The 19,459-nt window shown below is 48.8% G+C and overlaps 1 protein-coding gene across 1 annotated transcript in view; it reads left to right on the top strand.

Annotated features, from left to right (window-relative positions):
- Positions 1-19,244, top strand: part of LOC144592279 (interleukin-6 receptor subunit beta) — a 157,013-nt gene extending 137,769 nt beyond the window's left edge. The window contains exons 7-16 of the mRNA XM_078396808.1: positions 5,096-5,228; positions 5,883-5,968; positions 6,735-6,951; positions 7,580-7,759; positions 9,155-9,274; positions 9,393-9,551; positions 11,031-11,183; positions 12,312-12,402; positions 13,448-13,529; positions 18,622-19,244. Coding sequence (XP_078252934.1) covers positions 5,096-5,228; positions 5,883-5,968; positions 6,735-6,951; positions 7,580-7,759; positions 9,155-9,274; positions 9,393-9,551; positions 11,031-11,183; positions 12,312-12,402; positions 13,448-13,529; positions 18,622-19,107 — 1,707 coding nt within the window. The 3' untranslated portion in view covers positions 19,108-19,244. The remainder of the gene's footprint in view (positions 1-5,095; positions 5,229-5,882; positions 5,969-6,734; positions 6,952-7,579; positions 7,760-9,154; positions 9,275-9,392; positions 9,552-11,030; positions 11,184-12,311; positions 12,403-13,447; positions 13,530-18,621) is intronic.
- Positions 19,245-19,459: the final 215 nt, after the last annotated feature.

Genomic DNA, 19,459 nt, shown 5'->3' with positions numbered 1-19,459 from the left:
AATATATAATTTTGGAAGGCATAGCATTCTGATCATGACATCTGTTCATTTGGTACCTTATCTTCCTTGAGCTAATGAACGCAGGAAATAAATGCAGCGCTTAGTTGAGTTTAGGTTGGAGATACAGCGTGGAAGCAGGCCCTTCGGCCCACCGGGTCTGCACCGACCGCTGCTATCCCTCTTTCTCATCCATTCCTAATACATTAGGGATAATTTACACAAGCCAATTAACCCGACTAACCTGCGCATCTTTGGGATGTGGGAGGAAACCGGAGCACCCGGAGAAAACCCACACGGTTTCCCAATGACCTGGTTAATTGTTCATTTGGTGCCTTATGTTCCTTGATTATTAAGGGGTTGGACACATTAGAGGCAGGAAACATGTTCCCAATGTTGGGGGAGTCCAGAACCAGGGGCCACACAGTTTAAGAATAAGGGGCAGGCCATTTAGAACAGAGATGAGGAAAAACTTTTTCAGTCAGTGAGTTGTGAATCTGTGGAATTCTCTGCCTCAGAGGGCAGTGGAGGCCAATTCTCTGAATACATTCAAGAGAGAGCTAGATAGAGCTCTTAAAGATAGCGGAGTCAGGGGGTACGGGGAGAAAGCTGGAACGGGGTACTGATGGAGAATGATCAGCCATGATCACATTGAATGGCGGTGCTGGCTCGAAGGGCCGAATGGCCTACTCCTGTACCTATTGTCTATTGTCTATTGAACTATCTCAAAGACCTTTGCAAATAAATGCAGTGCCTAGTTTGATTTAGTTTAGAGATGGAGCATGGAAGGCAGGCCCTTCGGCCCACTGAGTCCACACCAACCACCAGTCACCCATTCACACGAGTTCTATGTTACCCTGCTTACTCGTCCACTCACTACACTCCAGGGGGTAATTTTTACAAGAGGCCAATTAACCTACAAACCCATACACCTCAGGGATGTGGGAGAAAACCGGAGCACTCGGAGGAAACCCACGCGGTCACAGGGAGAACGTACAGACAGCACCCGAGGTCAGAATCGAACCTGGGTCTCTGGAGCTGTAAGGCAGCAACTCTACCAGCTGGGCCACCGTGCCACCAGTATAGAAACTTAAAAGACCCTGCAAACAATACTGAGGTGAAGATCTAAATGATCCGCTCTACCCCATCTGCCAGCCGGGAAATATTGATGCAGACAGCTGAAACATAGAAAATAGGTGCAGGAGGAGGCCATTTGGCCCTTCCAGCCAGCACCGCCATTCATTGTGATCATGGCTGATCATCCACAATCAGTAACCCGTGCCTGCCTTCTCCCCATATCCCTTGATTCTGCTAGCCCCTGGAGCTCTATCTAACTCTCTTTTAAATTCATCCAGTGAATTGGCCTCCACTGCCCTCTGAAACAGAGAATTCCACAAATTCACAACCCTCTGGGTAAAAAAGTTCCTTCTCACCTCAGTTTTAATTGGCCTCCGCTTTATTCTTAGACTGTGTGGCCCCTGGTTCTGGACTCCCCCCCAAAATTGGGAACATTTTTCCTGCATCTAGCTTGTCCAGACCTTTCATAATTTTATACGTCTCTATAAGATCCCCTCTCATCCTTCTAAGCTCCAGTGAATACGAGCCCAGTCTTTCCAATCTTTCCTCGTACGACAGTCCCGCCATCCCAGGGAATTAACCTCGTGAACCAACGCTGCACTGCCTCAGTAGCGAGGACGTCCTTCCTCAAATTAGGAGACAAATTAGAAATCAGTAACAGATGCTATTGTCTTGTGAAGAGAGATTTGCGGATTTCATAGGTAAATGTTCAGCTGGAAGACCAGGTGTGATCTTAATGTTGATGTTAATAAACCAAGCTGCGACATTCAGAAGAATTAAATGTATAACAAACAGTGAGGAGGAATTTAACAGCAAATTTTAATGTGTTTGGGTCCGGATTTCACTTGTCGTGCCGATGGTAAGATGGTTGTGAACGATTGCAGCAGGATCTGGATCCATTGGCCATGTGGACTGAGGAATGGTTGATGGAATTTAATACAGAGAAGTGTGAGGTGTTGCATTTTGGGACGTCGAACAAGGGCAGGACCTACACAGTGAATGGTCGCCCTCTGGGTAGTGTTGTAGAGCAGAGGGATCTAGGAGTGCAGGTGCATGGTTCCTTGTAGGTCGAGTCACAGGTAGACGAGGTGGTCAAAAAGGCTTTTGGCACTTTGGCCTTCATCAGTCAGAGTATTGAGTGTAGAAGTTGGGAGGTCATGTTGCAGTTGTATAAGACGTTGGTGAGGGCGCATTTAGAATATTGTGTTCAGTTCTGGGCACCATGTTATAGGAAAGATATTGTCAAGCTTGAAAGGGTTCAGAGAAGATTTACGAGGATGTTGCCAGGACTAGAGGGTGTGAGCTACAGGGAGAGGTTGAGTAGACTGGGTCTCTATTCCCTGGAGCGCAGGAGGATGAGGGGAGATCTTATAGAGGTGTACAAAATCATGAGAGGAACAGATCGGGTAGATGCACAGAGTCTTTTACCCAGAGTAGGGGAATCGAGGACCAGAGGACATAGGTTCAAGGTGAAGGGGAAAAGATTTAATAGGAATCCAAGGGGTAACTTTTTCACACAGAGGGTGGTGGATGTATGGAACAAGCTGCCAGAGGAGGTAGTTGAGGCTGGGACTATCCCATTGTTTAAGCAACAGTTGGACAGGTACATGGATTGGACAGATTTGGAGGGATATGGACCAAGCACAGGCAGGTGAGACTAGTGTAGCTGGGACATTGTTGGGCGGTGTGGCAGAGTTGGGCCGAAGGGCCTGTTTCCACACTGTATCACTGTATGACTCTATGGTTGATGTTTTTCAATCAATCTGATTTTTTTAACGTTTCTCGGGTTTGTGAAACAACAAACCGAACAGAACATTTGACAGGCAGTGAACCCGAACATTTGACAGGCAGTGAACTGAGAGTCATGGAGTCACACAGCATGCAAACAGGCCCTTCGGCCCAAAACCAGCCAACATGTCCCATCTCCACTAGTCCCACCTGCCTGCGTTTGGCCCATATCCCTCCAAACCTGTCCTATCCATGTAGCTGTCTAAATGTTTCTTAAAATGGTAGCATCCCGCCTCCCGGACCCACTTCCCGAACACACTCTCCACATCCACTCTATCCAAGCCTTTCACTATTCTGTACGTTTCAATGAGGTCCCCCCTCATCCTTCTAAACTCCAGTGAGTCCAGGCCCAGTGCTGACAAACGCTCATCATAGGTTAACCCACTCATTCCTGGGATCATTCTTGTAAACCTCCTCTGGACCCTCTCCAGAGCCAGCACATCCTTCCTCAGATATGTGGGCCCAAAATTGCTCACAATATTCCAAATGCGGCCTCATCAGCGCCTTGAAGAGCCTCAGCATTACATCCCTGTTCAACACACGATGCTGGAGTAACTCAGCGGGTCAGGCAGCATCTCTGGAGAGAAGGAATGGGTGACGTTTCGGGTCGAGACCCTTCAAGCCCTCTTGAAATAAATGCTAGCATTGAGTTTGGTTATGAGTTGCCAGAGGAAGGAGGTAGTTAGGGCCAGTACTATAACAGCACGTAAAAGACGCGTGGACAGGTACATGGATAGGAAAGGTTTAGAGGGATATGGGTCAAATGCTGACAAATAGATCCAGCTTCGTTGGGGTATGTTTCAGTCAGAGAGTTGTGAATCTGTGGAATTCTCTGCCTCAGAAGGCAGTGGAGGCCAATTCTCTGAATGCATTCAAGAGAGAGCTAGATAGAGCTCTTAAGGATAGCGGAGTCAGGGGGTATGGGGAGAAGGCAGGAACGGGGTACTGATTGAGAATGATCAGCCATGATCACATTGAATGGCGGTGCTGGCTCAAAGGGCCGAACGGCCTCCTCCTGCACCTATTGTCTATTGATCGGCATGGATGAGCTGGGCCGAAGGGCCTGTTTTACTGTGCTGTATGACTCGACCACAAATGAATGGGACTGATAACGCTTTGAATGCATAGACTGAACAACGCTGTGAATGTGAAGAAAGACAGGCATTATATTCTGTTTTCTGTTGAAATATCAAAAGTGTGTACATTCTGGACAGAGATTGTTGTGCAGGTCCACCCCTGATTTTCTGGCAACTGGTGGTCTGGCATACCTCCAACAAAATCACGAGAGTGCAATTGAACCCCACCCCCTACCCACCCCGGAAGTTCCCCCAAAGATGTGGTGCCTCGGTCGGGCGAGGCGGGCAATCTCGACCTCATCGGGACTTCCGCGGCCGATCGGCGGGTGGAATTTGCCCTCTGTGGCCGGGACTCTGGAACTCCGGCCTGGCTGGATCCGGCAGATCCGTTCCCATGGCCCGACTTCCGAGGCCGACTTTGCAGGCCGGTATCTCGGACCCCAGGCGGATCATTCCGGAATCCGCACTGGAGTTGCATTGCTGTAAATGATTGTGACCTCCCCAAAAGCTATTGTATCCTATAGACAATAGACAATAGGTGCAGGAGGAGGCCATTCGGCCCTTCGAGCCAGCACCGCCATTTAATGTGATCATGGCTGATCATTCTCAATCAGTACCCCGTTCCTGCCTTCTCCCCATACCCCCTGACTCCGCTATCCTTAAGAGCTCTATCCAGCTCTCTCTTGAATGCATTCAGAGAATTGGCCTCCACTGCCTTCTGAGGCAGAGAATTCCACAGATTCACAACTCTCTGACTGAAAAAGTTTTCCCTCATCTCAGTTCTAAATGGCCTACCCCTTATTCTTAAACTGTGGCCCCTGGTTCTGGACTCCCCCAACATTGGGAACATGTTTCCTGCCTCTAACGTCTCCAACCCCTTAATAATCTTATACGTTTCGATAAGATCCCCTCTCATCCTTCTAAATTCCAGTGTATACAAGGATAGTCTCTGTACCTTCTATCTACGCACGGTGGAAGGCTCGATTGTAATCATGTATATAGTCTCTTCTTTGACTTGGTAGCACACAGAGAAATGCTTTTCACTGTTGTTCGGTACACGTGACAATAATAAACTACAGTAAATGATTAGATAGAAAAATGTAATCGTACATTTTGGAACAAGATCACAAACATTAATTGTATCATTATTTCCAAAGTTTAATTTTAAGCAGGCTGGAACAATTGATGCGTTGGAACAACCAGCAGCTTATGAATTTAAGGCCCGCTGTAAAACTACCTCAGCCACCGGCCTGTGGAGTTTGTGGAGCAATATGCACTATGTCCCTCCAGGTATGTAGCCGTGACATCTGAAATGGATGCCAGGTAGAGTTGCCAACTTTCTCACTCCCAAATACGGGACAAGGTGACGTCACCGCCCTGCGCCCCACGTGACCTCACCCAGCCAACGGCCACGTGCTCCCGCTCCACCAATGGCGGCCGCCCGGGCCGGGACTCATGTTCGATCCTGACTACGAGCGCCGTCTGTACGGAGTTTGTACGTTCTCCCCGTGACCTGCGTGGGTTTTCTCCGAGATCTTCGGTTTCCTCCCACGCTCCAGAGACGTACAGGTTTGTAGGCTAATTGGCTTGGTAAAGATTGTAAATTGTTACTCGTGTGTGTAGGAGAGTGTTAATGTGCGGGGATCGCTGGTCGGCGCGGACTCGGTGGGCCGAAGGGCCTGTTTCTGCGCTGTATCTCTAAACTAAACTAAAATGGTGGCCAACCCAGGCGACTATTTGCGGGCTAGCCACAGAAGCAGATCTACAATCACGTATCACAATCGCTCCACACTTTTAGTCTCCACTCCGACAGCAACATTTCTTACTTTGACTATGATCAACTGAACCACCCCACCACAACCAGAGAGTTTTTTTTCCTCATCTCCATTCTAAATTCAAGGAGAAATGGAAATGAAAGACGTTTCCTTTTCTGCTCTATCACAGAACTTACATCCAAGCTGCAGATACACACACCAGTGACTGAGCTGCTGACCGACCCTGGGAGACGTTCCGTTTTCATCCATTGGGAGGTATGTATGTATGTATGTTATTTTCAATATTTATTTTCGGAGTCTTATGCAATTATTTGGCGCGGCACGGTGGCGCAGCGGTAGAGTTGCTGCCTCACAGCGCCGGAGACCCGGGTTCCATCCTGACAGCCGGGTGCTTGTCCGTGTGGAGCTCGTACGTTCTCCCCCGTGACCCGCGCGGGTTTTCTCCTGGGTTCTTCCGTTTCCTCCCGCACTCCGAAGACAGGGAGGAAACCGGAGCACCCGGAGAAAACCCGCGCAGGCCACGGGGAGAACGTACAAGCTCCGTACAGGCAGCACCCGTAGTCAGGATCGAACCTGAGTCCCCGGCGCTGTGAGGCAGCAACTCTGCCGCCGTGCCGCCTGGTTTAGACAATAGACAATAGACAATAGGTGCAGGAGGAGGCCATTCGGCCCTTCGAACCAGCACCGCCATTCAATGTGATTATGGCTGATCATTCTCAATCAGTACCCCGTTCCTGCCTTCTCCCCATACCCCCTGACTCCGCTATCCTTAAGAGCTCTATCTAGCTCTCTCTTGAATGCATTCAGAGAATTGGCCTCCATTGCCTTCTGAGGCCACGTTCCACAGACATGCAAGTTTGTAGGTTTAACTGGCTTCTGTAAGTTGCCCCCAGTGTGTTAGACGGAGCTGGTGTTACGGGTACTTGCTGGTCGGCGCGGACACGGTGGGCCAAAGGTGCCTGTTTCCGAGCTGTCCAAAATGTTGCCTTTAATCTTATTCAAAAAGCGACTCCACTTTTAGGCTGTAAATGCATCAGGGCACGATCACACAAGATACAACATCACCATTGAAAGGTTACCAGCAGGACCCAGGAATATGAAGAGCACTTTGCAATTGGACAAAGAGGAATATCGTCTCCAGCTTTCACAAGCAGCATTCAAAGTGCGGATTCAAGCTTACAATTCAGTCAGCTATTCCCCTGCAAGTGAAATACTGATCTCGCCTTATAACCCAATAGGTGAGTGGATCTTATTCTTATTCTTAATTGTTTACTATGTGTCCGTGTTGTTACTTGCGAGCGGAACACCAAGGCACAATTCTTTGTATGTCTACATACTTGGCCAATAAATAGACAATAGACAATAGGTGCAGGAGGAGGCCATTCGGCCCTTCGAGCCAGCACCGCCATTCAATGTGATCATGGCTGATCATTCTCAATCAGTACCCCGTTCCTGCCTTCTCCCCTTACCCCCTGACTCCCCATACCCTCTAGCTCTCTCTTGAATGCATTCAGAGAATTGGCCTCCACTGCCCTCTGATGCAGAGAATTCCACAGATTCACAACTCTCTGACTGAAAAAGTTTTTCATCATCTCAGTTCTAAATGGCCTACCCCTTATTCTTAAACTGTGGCCCCTGGTTCTGGACTCCCCCAACATTGGGAACATGTTTCCTGCCTCTAACGTGTCCAACCCCTTAATAATCTTATACCTTTCGATAAGATCTTCTCTCATCCTTCAAAATTCCAGTGTATATTAATATTCATTCATTCATTCGTCGTTTGAATCAACGAGCCTCTTCTCATTTATTAATTGTCAATCGTGTGATTTTGTTTCTCACTTGCATTGTAACCTCAACTTTCTGCAGAGCTAAGAAACAAGATAAAAGCCACAGCACTTGGGAATGACAGCCTGTTCGTTAGTTGGAATCCAATTAAGGGAAAAAGGGCAAAATATGTAATTGACTGGGGTCCAGTGACTGGAAACGAAATGCATATTAAACATTCAAAAGTGATTCCAAAGGGACTTCAAAATTACACTCTGAAGGGTGAGTAGCCACGACTTCTCTCTGTTCCTCTTGCACCTACTTCACCCCTCTCCCCCCCCCCCCCCCCCTCCACCGACATTCACTCCTCTGGCTTCACAATTCGCAACTTGTGTCATAGAGTCATCCAGCATGGAAACAGGCACTTCGGCTCAACTCGCCCACACCGCCCAACCTACATTCGTCCCACCTGCCTGCGCTTGGTCCATATCCCTCCAAACCCCTCCTATCCATGTACCTGTCTAACTGTATCTTAAATGTTGGGATGGTCCCTGCCTCAACTACCTCCTCCGGCAGCTCGTTCCATACACCCACCACCCTTCGTGTGAAAAAGTTACCCCCTCAGGTTCCTATTAAATCTTTTCCCCCTTCACCTTAAAACAAAGAGGAAGCTGATTGAACTTTATTACCTCCCATCACAGTGAGGAATATAGAATCCGCTGTGGTGGATGTTTATGTTAAACTTTATTTTATGTGGCTGTGTGTCTTGTTGCTTTTCGCTTATTATGGCAACTCAAATTTCACTGTACCTTAATTGACAATAAATTGATCTTGAAATCTAAACCTATGTCCTCTGGTCCCCTACTCTGGGCAAGAGACTCTGTGCATCTATCTGATCTACTCCTCTCACCATTTTATACGCAAGGCTGAGTAGGCTGGGACTCTTTCTATCCTGACTATGGGTGCAGTCTGTACGGAGTTTGTACGTTCTCTCTGTGACCTCGTGGGTTTCCACCGGGTGCTCTGGTTTCCTCCCACATCCCAAAGACGTACAGGATTGTAGGTAAATTGGCTTCTGTAAATTGCCCCTGGTGTAAAGGATGGAACTAGTGTATGGGGTGATCGTGGTCGACGTGGACTCGGTGGGCCGAAGGGCCTGTCTCCACACTGTATCTCTAAACTAAAATGTCCTATTGCATTTATCAATTTCAACCTGAGATCGGCAGCCCCTGGTGGTCTAAGAAGTTTGTCCGTTCTCCCCGTGACCCGCGTGGGTTTTCTCCGGGTGCTCTGGCTTCCTCCGACACTCCAAAGACGTCCAGGTTTGTAGGTTAATTGGATTTGCATCATTGTAAATTGTCCCTAGTGGGTGTAGGATGGTGTTAGTGTGCGGGGATCGCTGGTCGGCGCGGACTCGGTGGGCCGAAGGGGCCTCTTTACGCGCTGCATCTCTAAACCAAACTAAACGAAACTGCAAACTAAGATGGGGAAACTCATGATGTGCGATTTAAAGGGAGGCCATTTTCCCACCACTCCCATGTGACCTGATTGTGTTTGAGTTCCGTTGTTTGATCTCCTGTGGAATTACAGTCTATTGGTCCCTCGAAGGGCCGAATGGCCTCCTCCTGCACCTATTTTCCATGTTTCTATGTTTCCATTTAATTTTCAACGATTTAGGGCAATTTCATCCAAAGCAGCGATACAGAATAATGTTGCATAAAAGAGCTAAAAAGAGGAAAGAGTTGACTCTGAGTGAGGAGACCATTGGGACCGTGGATGTTTACACAGTGGAAGGAAGTATGTGGATCAGAATCTTTTACATTTTATAATCAATTTCATTTCTTCATTTAAAAACAAAAGATCAAGACACCAAACAAATATATGTATACATTTTTTTTTTCTCTTTCAATTCAAGCACCAAATGTTGCCCCCACCAATATTACGGTCACCGACATTCAGAAATCCTCTGCAACCATAAGGTGGGATCACATACCTGAAGATGAATGTCAAGGCTTTCTCCAAGGCTACAAGATCTTTTATTATTCAAGGGTTTCCACCGACAGCAACCTGACAAGTAAGGTCATGCTACGAAATGACATTTTGGTACTCAATTTTATCCTCAATCGTTGTTAGATTACTTCAAAGGTGGCACGGCGGTAGAGTTGCTGCCTCACAGCGCCAGAGACCCGGGTTCGATCCTGACTAGAGTCAGAGAGCGATACAGTGTGGAAACAGGCCCTTCGGCCCAACTCGCCCACACCGCCCAACAAGTCAAGTCAAGTTTATTTGTCACATACACATACATGATGTGCAGTGAAATGAAAGTGGCAATGCCTGCGGATTGAGCACAAAAAAGAATTACAGTTACAGCATATAAATAAAGTTAATACAGAGAAGACAAAATTTAGTCCCTGGAGTTATAAAAGTTGACAGTCCTGATGGCCTGTGGGAAGAAACCCCGTCTCATCCTCTCCGTTTTCACAGCGTGACAGCGGAGGCGTTTGCCTGACCGTAGCATCTGGAACAGTCCGTTGCTGGGGTGGCAGGGGTCCCCCATAACGTTGCTTGCTCTGGATCTGCACCTCCTGATGTATAGGTCCTGCAGGCGGGCGAGTGTAGTTCCCATGGTGCGTTCTGCCAAACGCACTGCTCTCTGCAGGGCCATCCTGTTCCAGCTACCCTAGTCCCACTTGCCTGCACTTGGTCCATAACCCTTCAAACCTGTCCTATCCATGTACCCGTCCAACTGTTTCTTAAACGGTGGGATAGTCCCAGCCTCGACTGTCAACCTCCTCTGGCAGCCTGTTCCATACACCCACCATCCTCTGTGTGAAAAAGTCAGGATCAAACCCGGGTCTCTGGGGCTGCAAGGCAACAGCTCTTCCGCTGCGCCTCCGTGTTATAGACAATAGACAATAGGTGCAGGAGGAGGCCATTCGCCCCATCGAGCCAGCACCGCCATTCAATGTGATCATGGCTGATCATTCACAATCATTACCCCGTTCCTGCCTTCTCCCAATACCCCCTGACTCCGCTATCCTTAAGTGCTCCATCTAGCTCTCTCTTGAATGCATCCAGAGAATTGGCCTCCACTGCCTTCTGAGGCAGAGAATTCCACAGATATGGAACTCTCTGACTGAAAAAGTTTTTCCTCATCTCGGTTCTAAATGGCCTACCCCTTATTCTTAAACTGTGGTCCCTGGTTCTGGACTCCCCCAACATTGGGAACATGTTTCCTGCCTCGAACGTGTCCAACCCCTTAATAATCTTATACGTTTCGATAAGATCTCCTCTCATTCTTCTAAATTCCAGTGTATACAAGCCTAGCCGCTCCAGAATTCCACAGATGTTTTTCCTCATCTCAGTTCTAAATGGCCTACCCCTTATTCTTAAACTGTGGTCCCTGGTTCTGGACTCCCCCAACATTGGGAACATGTTTCCTGCCTCTAACGTGTCCAACCCCTTAATGTTGCCCTCTGTTCTCTTGGCAATCCAGTTGCCTACCACATCCTCTTCCAGATATTACATTCTGCTAATCCATTGTATCTTTCAGTCGTTGCAGCTGTGACAGTGAACTCTTCCACCACCAATTACACCCTCCGTGGGCTTTTGCAAAAGACCTTCTACGCCCTGGAGATCTCAGGATTCACCAAGGCTGGAGAAGGAACCAAGAGCCGACTGGTGGCGTTTGAAACAAAGGACTTTGGTAATGCTAGCAAAAGAACTCCGTTGCAGTGCACAACATCTCTCAATAGGTCAGGGCCTAGAGTCCTGGCATCATCCTCATAAATCTTCTCCGTACCCATTCCAGCTTTCCAGTCGAACCATCCTACTGCAACTAGTATGCAGTCCTATCTACCCCAACGGTGACCCTCGGACTACCTTTGTTCAGACCTTAGTTGCTTTACCTCGCACTAAACATCATTCCCCTCTCGTGTACCTGCACACTGTGGACGGCTCGATTGTAATCAGGTACAGGTGCTTCTCAGCTTACGGCAGAAGGTCCACTGTGGCACAAGTCACAGAAAAGTTTAATGGTGGTCACGGGAGGAATGTGTCACAATACACAGTGCATCGCACCCTGCTGCGTATGGGGCTGCACACGGAGGACCAACAGCATATTAGGCAGGTGGTCATAATGTTTTGGCTCATCAGGTCATAATGTTTTGGCTCATTAGTGCATATTCTGCACCCTTTGCTCCACCTCTTGTCCTTGAGTTTGGCTTGATTGTATTTATGTATAGTATTATCCGATGTGAACGGAAACAAAGGACTTTGGTAATGTTGGTAAACATAGAAACATAGAAAATAGGTGCAGGAGTAGGCCATTCGGCCCTTCGAGCCAGCACCGCCATTCAATATGATCATGGCTGATCATCCAACTCAGTATCCCGTACCTGCCTTCTCTCCATACCCCCTGATCCCTTTAGCCACAAGGGCCACATCTAACTCCCTCTTAAATATAGCCAATGAACTGGCCTCAACTACAATAGACAATAGACAATAGGTGCAGGAGTAGGCCATTCGGCCCTTCGAGCCAGCACCGCCATTCAATGTGATCATGGCTGATCAGAACTACCTTCTGTGGCAGAGAATTCCACAGATTCACCACTCTCTGTGTGAAAAAAAACGTTCTCATCTCGGTCCTAAAAGACTTCCCCCTTATCCTTAAACTGTGACCCCTTGTTCTGGACTTCCCCAACATCGGGAACAATCTTCCTGCATCTAGCCTGTCCAACCCCTAAAGAGCAAAGCAGAGCTCTTAATCGCACGTGGCAATAATAAAACTGATCCTAAATCTACAAAATCGTAATGTTTGGCCTTTTTGCTGCAGGTGAATTGGTAGCAGTTGCTGTTGGAGTTTGCGTTGCAATTATCATTTTAGTGTTTCTCCTGACATGGACCTGCTCGCTTCTTGTTCATAGGTGAGTAAAGTTAGGACAAACGTGACAATGTCATTCTGTAGTTTAGTTTAGAGGCATAGCGCGGATGCAGGCCCTTCGGCCCACCGGGTCCGCGCCGACCAGCGATCCCCGCACACTAACATTATCCTACACCCACGAGGGACCATTTACATTTGTACCAAGCCAATTAACCTACAAACCGGTACGTCTTTGTAGTGGTGGGAAGAAACCGGAGCACCCGGAGAAACCCCACACAGGACAAGGGGTACAAACTCAGCACAGACAGCGCCCGTAGTCAGGATTGAACCCGGGTCTCTGGCGCTGCACGGTAGCTACTCGACCGCTGCGTCACCCTGCCACCCTGCCACCATGCCTGTAGCTAAACAATAATAGACACAGGTATACGTGTCACGGTGGCGCAGCGGTAGAGTTGCTGCCTTACAGCGAATGCAGCGCCGGAGACCCGGGTTCGATCCCGACTACGGGCGCCGTCTGTACGGGGTTTGTACGTTCTCCCCGTGACCTGCGTGGGATTTCTCCAAGACCTTCGGTTTCCTACCACGCTCCAAAGACGTACAGGTATGTAGGTTAATTGGCTTGGTGTATGTAAATAAAATTGTCCCTAGTGGGTGTAGGATTGTGTTAATATGCGGGGATCGTTGGTCGGCGCGGACCCGGTGGGCCGAAGGGCCTGTTTCCGCGCTGCATCTCTAAACTAAACTAAACTAAAGTGCTGGAGTAACTCAGCGGGCCAGGCAGCATCTCTGGAGAACATGGACAGGTGAAGTTTCGGGTCGGGAACGTCACAAAGCCGAAACATCACCTATCCTTTTTCTCCAGAGATGCTGGGTGACCTGCTGAGTTACTCCAGCACTTTGTGTCTTTCTTTGGTATAAAGTACCTGCAGTTCCTTGTTTCTACAATAATAGAGCCTGGGCTGAACCTATCTACAATCTCTGAACCTCCCCCCCTCCCCCTCCCCCCACTCGTGGGCATGACCATTCAAACAACACAATACTTGCATAATTATTGTAAGAATCTAACATTGCAAAAACTTTACTTTTAGAATAAAGAAAATATTTTGGCCAAATATACCGAATCCTGGAAATAGTCATGCCATCCAGATAATAGGAAGAGTCTCATCAATGGTATGTATATTTTTAATAGATCATAGAACAGAACTGCACAGGAACAGGCCCTTTGACTAGGGTGGCCAACTGCCCAGGGGGCGCTGTAGTCCCGGACACTGTCGGCCCGGACACTGTGGGCCCAGACACTGTAGGCCCGGACACTGTGCGCCCGGACACTGTGGGCCCGGACAGTGTAGGCCCGGACAGTGTAGGCCCGGACAGTGTGGGCCCGGACACTGTAGGCCCGGACACTGTGCGCCCGGACACTGTGGGCCCGGACAGTGTAGGCCCGGACAGTGTAGGCCCGGACAGTGTACCTCCAGAACCAGGGGCCACAGTTTAAGAATAAGGGGTAGGCCATTTAGAACAGAGATGAGGAAAAACTTTTTCAGTCAGAGAGTTGTGAATCTGTGGAATTCTCTGCCTCAGAAGGCAGTGGAGGCCAATTCTCTGAATGCATTCAAGAGAGAGCTAGATAGAGCTCTTAAGGATAGCGGAGTCAGGGGGTATGCGGAGAAAGCAGGAACGGGGTACTGATTGAGAATGATCAGCCATGATCACATTGAATGGCGGTGCTGGCTCGAGGGGCCGAATGGCCTACTCCTGCACCTATTGTCTATTGTCTATTGACACTGTAGGCCTGGGGGGGCGCTGTAGGCCCGGACACTGTAGGCCCGGGGGCTGTCTAATGGAGGTTACGTAACAACCTGCCTCCCGGCCCGGGCGGCCGCCATTGGTGGAGCGGGAAGCGGGAGCACGTGGCCGCTGGCTGGGTGAGGTCACGTGGGGCGCGGGGCGGTGACGTCACCTTGTCCCTTATTTGGGAGTGAGAAAGTTGGCACCCCTACCTTTGACCCACAATGTCTGTGTCGAACACAATGCCAAGACCAACTCTTATCTACCTGCACATGATCCATACCCCTCCATTCCCTGCAATATCCTATCCAAACGTCTCTCAAATGCCACTATCTGCCTTAACCACCACCCCTGGCAGCAAGTTCCAAGCACTCTCTGTGTAAAATAAACATCCTTTAAACATTGCCCCTCCCATATTAAATCTATGGGCATGGTGGCGCAGTGGCAGAGTTGCTGCCTTACAGCGCCAGAGACCCAGGTTTGATCCTGACTACGAGTGTTGTATGTACGGAGTTTGTACGTTCTCCCCGTGACCGCTTGGGTTTTCTCCGTGTGCTCTGGTTTCCTCACACACTCCAAACACTTACAGGTTTGTATGTTAATTGGCTTCAGTAAACATTGTAAATTGTCCCTAGTGTGTGTAGGATAGCAGGGGTCGCTGATCGGTGCGGACTCGCTGGGTCTAAGGGCATGTTTCCTCTAAACTACACAAAACTACAGCCTTCATTGTCACCACTTCCACAGCCAACAATGGACCATTGTGGGCTCCACCCTTCCTTGGTCTTCGGCGCCGGCTCTGATTTGTTCTGAACCTTTTCATACCTCGAGTTTCCCTCTCCCCTGACTCTCAGTCTGAAGAAAGAGTCTCGACCCGAAACGTCGCCCGTTCCTTCTCTCCAGAGATGCTGCCTGTCCCGCTGAGTTACTCCAGTGTTTCTGTGTCTATCTTTGGTGTAAACCAGCACCTGCAGTTCCTTCCTGCACTAAACAGTGTTCAAATGCTGATCTTGACATCAACACCACAATGTTGATGATTGAACGAAAATGTGAAGGCAGTGTGATAACATCAGGGAAACATCGTTGAGTACGCACACAGCACTTTGTGGCTATCGACAACACACACAAAGCTGGCGTAACTCAGCGGCTCAGACAGCATCTCTGGTGAGAAGGAGTAGGCGACGTTTTGGGTCGAGACCCTTCAGACTGAGAGTGGGGGGGGAACAGCAAACAGGAGATACAGACGATGTCGAGAGACACAGAACAAATGAATCTCCTTCTTTCTTCTTTCGTCTCCGTCGTCCATGTTTCAAATGTTACATCGCTGTCATCGTTCGTCCTGAAAAGGGCGGAAGCTTCCGGCGACAATCAGTGGGAGCCACCACTTGTTACAGTAGACGATGGTGGTAGCAGAATTAGCTCAGGAGAATTCCAGTTTCCAGCCCCACGATGTGGAGGCTTATCATATCATATCATATATCTACAGCCGGAAACAGGCCTTTTCGGCCCTCCAAGTCCGTGCCGCCCAGCGATCCCCGTACATTAACATTATCCTACAACCACTAGGGACAATTTTTACATTTACCCAGCCAATTAACCTACATACCTGTACGTCTTTGGAGTGTGGGAGGAAACCGAAGATCTCGGAGAAAACCCACGCAGGTCACGGGGAGAACGTACAAACTCCCTACAGTGCAGCACCCGTAGTCAGGATCGAACCTGTGTCTCCGGCGCTGCATTCGCTGTAAAGCAGCAACTCTACCGCTGCGCTACCGTGCCGCCCTGCTATGGGGTCAGAACAAATTAATGCAATATACGCAAAGAAGTAACGATGAAGGCGGAGACAGGCCAACGTTAGCAGTCCACAAGTTATAGGAGTAGAATTTAGAACGGAGATGAGGGAAAACTTTTTCAGTCAGAGAGTTGTGAATCTGTGGAATTCTCTGCCCCACAAGGCAGTGGAGGCCAATTCTCTGAATGCATTGAAGAGAGAGCTGGATAGAGCTCTTAAGGATAGCGGAGTCAGGGGGTATGGGGAGAAGGCAGGAACGGGGTACTGATTGGGAATGATCACATTGAATGGCAGTGCTGGCTCGAAGGGCCGAATGGCCTCCTCCTGCACCTATTGTCTATTGTCTAAGCCATTCGGCCCATCGAGTCTACTCTCCGCCATTCAATCGTGGCTGATCTCTGCCTCCTCATCCCATTATCCTGCCTTCTCCCCGTAACCCCTGACACCCGTTCTAATCAAGAATTTGTCTATCTCTGCCTTAAAAATATCCACTGACTTGGCCTCCACAGCCCTCTGTGACAATGAGTTCCACAGATTAACAATTCTCTGACTAAAGATGTTCCTCCTCCTTTCTAAAAGACCGCCCTTTAATTCTGAAGGTTTATCCTCTGGTCCTAGATTCTCCCACCAGTGGAAACATCCTCTCCACATCCACTCTATCCATGCCTTTCATTGTTCTGTAAGTTAATACAGAAGTGGTGGTGCAGGTGAAAACGAGTTACAGACAATGAGACTCAACAAGATGACTATGAAGCTCGCACAATGACTTGGGGGGTAGGGGACGGAGAAAGAGAGGAGGCAAGGCTTACTTGAATTTAGAGAAATCAACAGTCATGCCACTGGCGTGTGAGCTGCCCAAGCGAAATATGAGGTGCTGTTCCTCCAATTTGCGCTGGGCCTCACTCTGACAATGGAGGAGGCCCAGGACAGAAAGGGCAGTGTGGGAATTGAATTGAATAAATTTTATTAGTCATATTTATAGACATACAAGGAATTTGCCTTGGTGCTTTGCTCCCAAGTAACAACACGACATACAGTAAACAATTAAGAATAAAACTTTATAATTTAGACAATAGGTGCAGGAGGAGGCCATTCAGCCCTTCGAGCCAGCACCGCCATTCAATGTAATCATGGCTGATCATTCTCAATCAGTACCCCGTTCCTGCCTTCTCCCCGTAGCCCCTGACTCCGCTATCCTTAAGAGCTCTATCTAGCTCTCTCTTGAATGCATTCAGAGAATTGGCCTCCACTGCCTTCTGAGGCAGAGAATTCCACAGATTTACAACTCTCTGACTGAAAAAGTTTTTCCTCATCTCCGTTCTAAATGGCCTACCCCTTATTCTTAAACTGTGGCCCCTGGTTCTGGACTCCCCCAACATTGGGAACATGTTTCCTGCCTCTAACGTGTCCAACCCCTTAATAATCTTATACGTTTCAATAAGATCCCCTCTCATCCTTCTAAATGCAAGCCTAGTCGTGTAAACGTGTAAAGAATGAAATAAAATACCAGAGCAAAAGGAGGCTACAGACTTTTTGGTTGTTGAGTAGAACGATCACTCGTGGGGAAAAAAAGCTGTTTTTATGTCCGGCTGTGGCTGCTTTGACAGTCCGGAGTCGCCTTCCAGAGGGAAGTGCTTCGAAGAGTTTGTGGCCAGGGTGAGAGGGGGTCAGAGATGATCTTGCCCGCTCGCTTCCTGGCCCTTGCAGTGTACAGTTCGTCAATGGGAGGGGGGAAGGTTGCAGCCAACAACCTTCTCATAGAGGGAGGGAGTACAGAGAAGGTTCACCAGATTGATTCCTGGGATGGCAGGACTTTCATATGAAGAAAGACTGGGTAGACTAGGCTTGTACTCGCTGGAATTTAGAAGATTGAGGGGGGGATCTTATAGAAACTTACAAAATTTCTTAAGGGGTTGGACAGGCTAGATGCAGGAAGATTGTTCCCGATGTTGGGGAAGTCCAGAACAAGGGGTCACAGTTTAAGGATAAGGGGGAAATCTTTTAGGACCGAGATGAGAACGTTTTTTTTCACACAGAGAGTGGTGAGTCTGTGGAATTCTCTGCCACAGAAGGTAGTTGAGGCCAGTTCATTGGCTATATTTAAGAGGGAGTTAGATGTGGCCCTTGTGGCTAAAGGGATCAGGGGGTATGGAGAGAAGGCAGGTACGGGATACCGAGTTGGATGATCAGCCATGATCATATTGAATGGCGGTGCTGGCTCGAGGGGCCGAATGGCCTACTCCTGCACCTATTTTCTATGTTTCTATGTTTTTCCCAGCTGATCGAACGATCAGCCGAGAACATCGTTCGATCAGCTGAGAACATTGTGAATGGAATACCCATTGTGAATGGAATACCCATTGTGAATGGAATACCCATTGTGAATGGAATACCCATTGTGAATGGGACACACCAACTCAGAAGAAGGGTCTCGACCCGAAACGTCACCCGTTCCTACTCTCCAGAAATGCTGCCTGTCCCACTGAGTCACTCCAGCGTTTAGTGTCTATCTTCACCTCAAATGACCCAATGGCTGATCCCGTGGGCATCGCCCGCCCCCCCCCCCCCCCCCTCTGTGGTCAGAGGTGATCTTGGGAAGGGGAGTTAAAATGTCTATCTTCAGTCCCCTGACAACGTTGATTTTGTAATCGTGAATCCATGTCGTTGTCTCCTTCCTGTCACCAGACGGCTGGATCGCCACATCTCAACACCAGCTTGCTTGAGATGGAGCGACAAGAGTCACTCGAAAACCTGCACACCATCGAAGAGGTCACCAGCTCCCTCATCGATGGCGGGCCGCCAGAGTACGAACCGAACCACGGGCTGGAGCGGAAACCCCAGGGCCATCTCACGGACAGACCGACTGTGGTGCAGGTCACCGATTACACCACAATGGAGAACTTCCAACAGATAATGCCAACAGTCGGCTGCAACAAGATGCTTGTGGAGCCCTCTGGAGGTGAGATGGAAGGCAACGACCCGCCACAGGGGAGCGACACTGTCATTCCGAGCTGCGCGAAGCAAAGAGTCCATCACACAAGCACAGACCCAGCGCAACAAAACCCATCGATTCCACTTGCTACTGAATGCCCAGAGTCGCTGAACAATTTTGATAACGTCAAAACCACACGGACCCTGCATTCGCAAGGTTTATCGAGAACAAATTCTTGAATAGGTGGGTCTGCCATCCTACCATTTTGGTGGAAACTGTACCGACAAAGGCTTCAAGCACTGTTCCTACAAACGTGTCTGTTCAGCAACATTCAAACAGTGCAAAGCAGTGAAGTTAAAGAAAAGACCCCTTAATTCGCCGCGCTCAAAGTATTATTGTACGACTGTGCGAAAGAACTCCAGCAATAAAAGGACTGGACAAGCTAGATGCAGGAAAAATTGTTCCCAATGTCGGGCGAGTCCAGAACCAGGGGCCACACAGTCTAAGAGTAAAGGGGAAGACTGAGGTGAGGAGAAACTTTTTCACCCAGAGAGTCGTGAATTTGTGGAATTCTCTGCCGCAGAGGGCAGT

This window comes from Rhinoraja longicauda, chromosome 3 (assembly GCF_053455715.1).
Source record: "Rhinoraja longicauda isolate Sanriku21f chromosome 3, sRhiLon1.1, whole genome shotgun sequence".
NCBI classification, from domain to species: Eukaryota; Metazoa; Chordata; class Chondrichthyes; order Rajiformes; family Arhynchobatidae; genus Rhinoraja; species Rhinoraja longicauda.
This window is presented reverse-complemented; position numbering and strand designations above follow the sequence as displayed.